The sequence below is a fragment of the Spinacia oleracea genome, chromosome 4, assembly GCF_020520425.1.
Source record: "Spinacia oleracea cultivar Varoflay chromosome 4, BTI_SOV_V1, whole genome shotgun sequence".
Classification (NCBI taxonomy): Eukaryota; Viridiplantae; Streptophyta; class Magnoliopsida; order Caryophyllales; family Amaranthaceae; genus Spinacia; species Spinacia oleracea.
This window is the reverse complement of record NC_079490.1, coordinates 115,439,013-115,442,987: the sequence shown is the minus strand read 5'-3', so window position 1 is coordinate 115,442,987 and position 3,975 is coordinate 115,439,013. Positions and strand designations below refer to the sequence as shown.

The window sequence follows — 3,975 nt, the reverse complement described above, 5'->3', positions numbered from 1 at the left end:
TATTAAACCAATCAAACACCCTGAATGGTCGGCTAACATAGTGGTAGTTCCCAAAAAAGACGGAAGGGTCAGAGTATGTATCGACTTCAGGGATCTAAACGCTGCATCACCAAAAGATTACTTCCCTTTGCCTCACATTGACGTACTGGTGGATAGTACCGCGGGGCACGCCATGTTCTCATTTATGGACGGATTCTCGGGCTATAATCAAATACTCATGGCAGAAGACGATATGCCAAAGACGTCATTCATCACCCCATGGGGAACATTTTGTTACCAAGCAATGCCGTTCGGTTTAAAAAACGCAGGGGCCACTTATCAACGAGCTGCAACAACAATTCTATAAGACCTTATTCATGATACGGTTGAAGTATACGTGGATGATATGATTGTCAAAAGCCACGATCGAGGGGAGCACATAAGTGCATTAAAGTCATTTTTTGACAGGATTAGAAAATATAATTTGAGATTGAATCCTCAAAAATGCGTATTCGGAGTTACTTCTGGAAAACTGTTGGGCTTTATTGTCAGCAAAGATGGGATCAAAGTCGATTCCGATAAAGTGAAAGCCATTCAAGAACTTCCTCCACCAAGAACGGAAAAAGAAATTCGGGGATTCCTAGGAAGAATTCAATACATTAGCAGGTTCATATTGCAACTGAGCACTCGATGCGAACCGATTTTCAAGCTGTTGAGGAAAAATGTTCCGAAAAAATGGAATGAAGAATGCCAAGCCTCATTTGACTCGATGAAGGAATATCTCTCTAACCCTCCAGTATTAATGCCACCCAAGCCGGGAGAGCCTTTGATTTTATATCTCACAGTCACAGAAACTGCCATGGGAGCGTTATTGGCTCAATACCAAGAAGGCACCAAAAGAGAAATTGCCATCTACTACCTCAACAAAAAGTTTTTGGATTATGAAACCAGATACAATCCTTTAGAAAAAGCTTGCATCGCCCTCATATACGCCACTAAGAAGCTACGACATTATCTACAGGCTCATACAACTTTCCTTATCTCGAGACTAGATCCTATCAAGTACATCTTTGAGAAACCAATTCTCACTGAGAGATTCGCGAGATGGCATGCAATGCTTTCAGAATTTGATATTCAATGTGTAAACCAGAAATCTGTTAAAGGAAGGGCGATATCTGAAGCATTGGCTGATGGACCAATATCAGGAGATGAATTTGATGACGAGTTTCCAGATGAACATTTACTCAACATTGGGATATCTAGGTGGAAAATGTACTTTGACGGAGCATCTAATAGAAGGGGCAATGGCGCGGGTGTTTTGCTCATTGATCCTTATGGAATTCATATCCCTTTTGCTGTGAAATTGAGTTTTCCAACGACTAATAACACGGCAGAGTATGAAGCTTGCATTTATGGCGTTAAGGCAGCCTTAACGGCAGGGGCGAAATACCTCACAGTATATGGAGATTCTAACCTCATTATCTCTCAAACAATTGGAGTATGGAGAGTCCGAGATGAGAGATTACCAATGTATACCGAGTATCTCCAACAGTTCATTCCGTACTTTGAAGATATTGACTTCAAGCATCTTCCCCGGGAGCAAAACAGTCTCACGGATGCATTAGCAAACTTAGCGGTAAATTTAACATGGGAAAACAACGTAAAAATTCGAGCTGTGACTATTGAGGAAAGTGATTCACCGGTAGTCAACCTTGAACATATGATTGCTGCATTGACTTTGCAAGACGATAAAGATGCTTGGTATGCTGATATTAAAAATTTTCTAATCACCGGTCGATATCCTGAAGAGAGTCATAAAAAAGACCAATTGGCTATCCGGCGATTGGCAGCTCACTTTGTAATACTAAAAGATAGATTGTACCGCAAGGGTTTTGATGGAACTCTACAATTGTGTGTTGACAAAAAAAAATACAAAAGATCATGGGAGAAATCCATGGTGGTGAATGCGGTCCGCACATGAATGGCAGGATGCTAGCTCGAAAAATCTTGCGAGCAGGTTATTATTGGACCACTTTAGAAAGCGACTGTGTCCATTTTGTGAGGACTTGCAAGAAATGTCAATTTTTCGCAAATCTCAATCACATGCCACCTACCTCCTTACATAATCTCACTTCTCCATGGCCGTTTTCTAGTTGGGGTATAGATATCATCGGACAAATTCACCCAAAAGCTTCGAACGGACACCAATACATTTTAGTTGCTGTTGACTATTTCTCGAAATGGATTGAAGCAGTGTCATATGCAAAGCTAGGGGCAAAGCAAGTCTCCAAATTTGTGATAAACAACATCATATGTCGCTACGGAGTGCCTTTTGAAATCATTTCTGACAACGGCTCTCACTTTGAAGGGCACTTAAAAGAAACTCTTGAGAAATATAAGGTTAGACATCATCAGTCTTCCCCTTATCGTCCTCAGACCAATGGAGCAGTTGAAGCCGCCAACAAAACCATTCGAACGATAATTGCAAAAATGACAGAAAAAACCCGGGAATGGCCTGACAAATTACCATATGCCCTTTGGGGGTATAGAATTTCTATTCGAACTCCAACAGGGACTACTCCGTATTCTCTAGTATATGGAATGGAACCTGTCCTTCCTGTGGAAATCGAAATTCAATCACTCCGAGTTATGAATGAAAGCGAGGTATCCGAAGATCAATGGTTCAAGGTTCGGTACGACGAGCTGGCCCTAGCAGACGAACGAAGGTTGGAGGCCCTAAACAACATCCAACTTTATCAACGACGTATCACGCGAGCTTTCAATAAAAGAGTGCGAGATAGGGGCATTCGAGAAGGAGATTTGGTCTTGAAAGAGAATTGGGCTCCAATACATGATCCTCGTGGGAAATTTAAGCCTAACTGGTCAGGCCCATTTCTGGTCAAACACATCACCTCAGCAGGGACAATGAAACTGGTCGATCTTAACGGCGACGAATTCCTCCATTTTACCAACCTTTACCAGCTTAAGAAATATTACGTCTAGTATTTTGATGATCGTATGATCCATGATGTATCCTAGTATGAGTAAGATAGCTTTCAGATATATTAGTTAGAAAAGCAAGCCTCGTAATATCCTGAACTACGCTTTGACCTGATTCCCTTATCATGGGATACGTAGGCAATCCACATGGATTCGGTCAAAAATAAAGGTGAAATCCATTACATATTCACTTATTTTTTTTAAGCTGAAAAGGCACTGGCCCAGCCATTGGAGAGAAGGCCAATGCGTTAGTCAAGGGGCAATTAGCTCACCTGATGTATGCCACTTAACTCTCAAGATCCGTTAGGCCAAAAAAAGAAGGGCATAAAAGGAGAGTAATAGAAAAGAAATGAGAGAAAAAGGCCTAAGAAATAAATGGATCGTAAGAAAAGAATAGAGAGAAGCCCAAAAAAAAAAAAAAAAAAAGAAAAAAAAAAAGAACGTGATGTATTGTATATGTACGTCAGTACGTACATATATATATATATATATATATATATATATATATATATATATATATATATATATATATATATATATTTCTAAATTCTACCATCACAAGATATTCAAAACTTACCATGTGTAAATCTTTATAAGTCCCTTGCATTACTAGAGTAATTTAGTGTCATCATTTGCGTGAATACTTTGTTTTGCATCCATGGTCATAAGTGCATGTTTGGCCTTATCATGTGAGGATTCAATCTCGGAAACTAACAAGTCACTATGGTCTTAATTAAATCGTGCAATGCAGATTTTTTTTTAGAACGAAAAACATTCTTAATGGCTTCATTTTATTTCATCGAATTCCCGCATTACATTGATTCTTTTTTTTTTAATTACCTTAAGCCTAATACTTAAACACACTACAAAGCTTGCTAGGGCAGTCCCTAAACAAGTATTAAATCCATAGGAAATACAATTTCAAAATAAGAAAAATAAATAAACAAACAACCATTAGGAAGCCATTTTTTCTTATCATCACTCCTCCTTCTTTAT

General features: G+C 39.1%; 1 protein-coding gene across 1 annotated transcript; it reads left to right on the top strand.

Annotated features, from left to right (window-relative positions):
* The first annotated feature begins 385 nt into the window (after positions 1 to 385).
* LOC110793492 (uncharacterized) lies at positions 386 to 1,960 on the top strand. Its single transcript, XM_021998371.2, has one exon. The coding sequence runs from the start codon at positions 386 to 388 to the stop codon at positions 1,958 to 1,960; it is 1,575 nt and encodes a 524-aa protein (XP_021854063.2).
* Positions 1,961 to 3,975: the final 2,015 nt, after the last annotated feature.

Bases quoted from the DNA above. Each gene is read 5' to 3' on its own strand.
- LOC110793492 (XM_021998371.2), top strand. From the start codon at position 386: ATGATTGTCAAAAGCCACGATCGAGGGGAGCACATAAGTGCATTAAAG.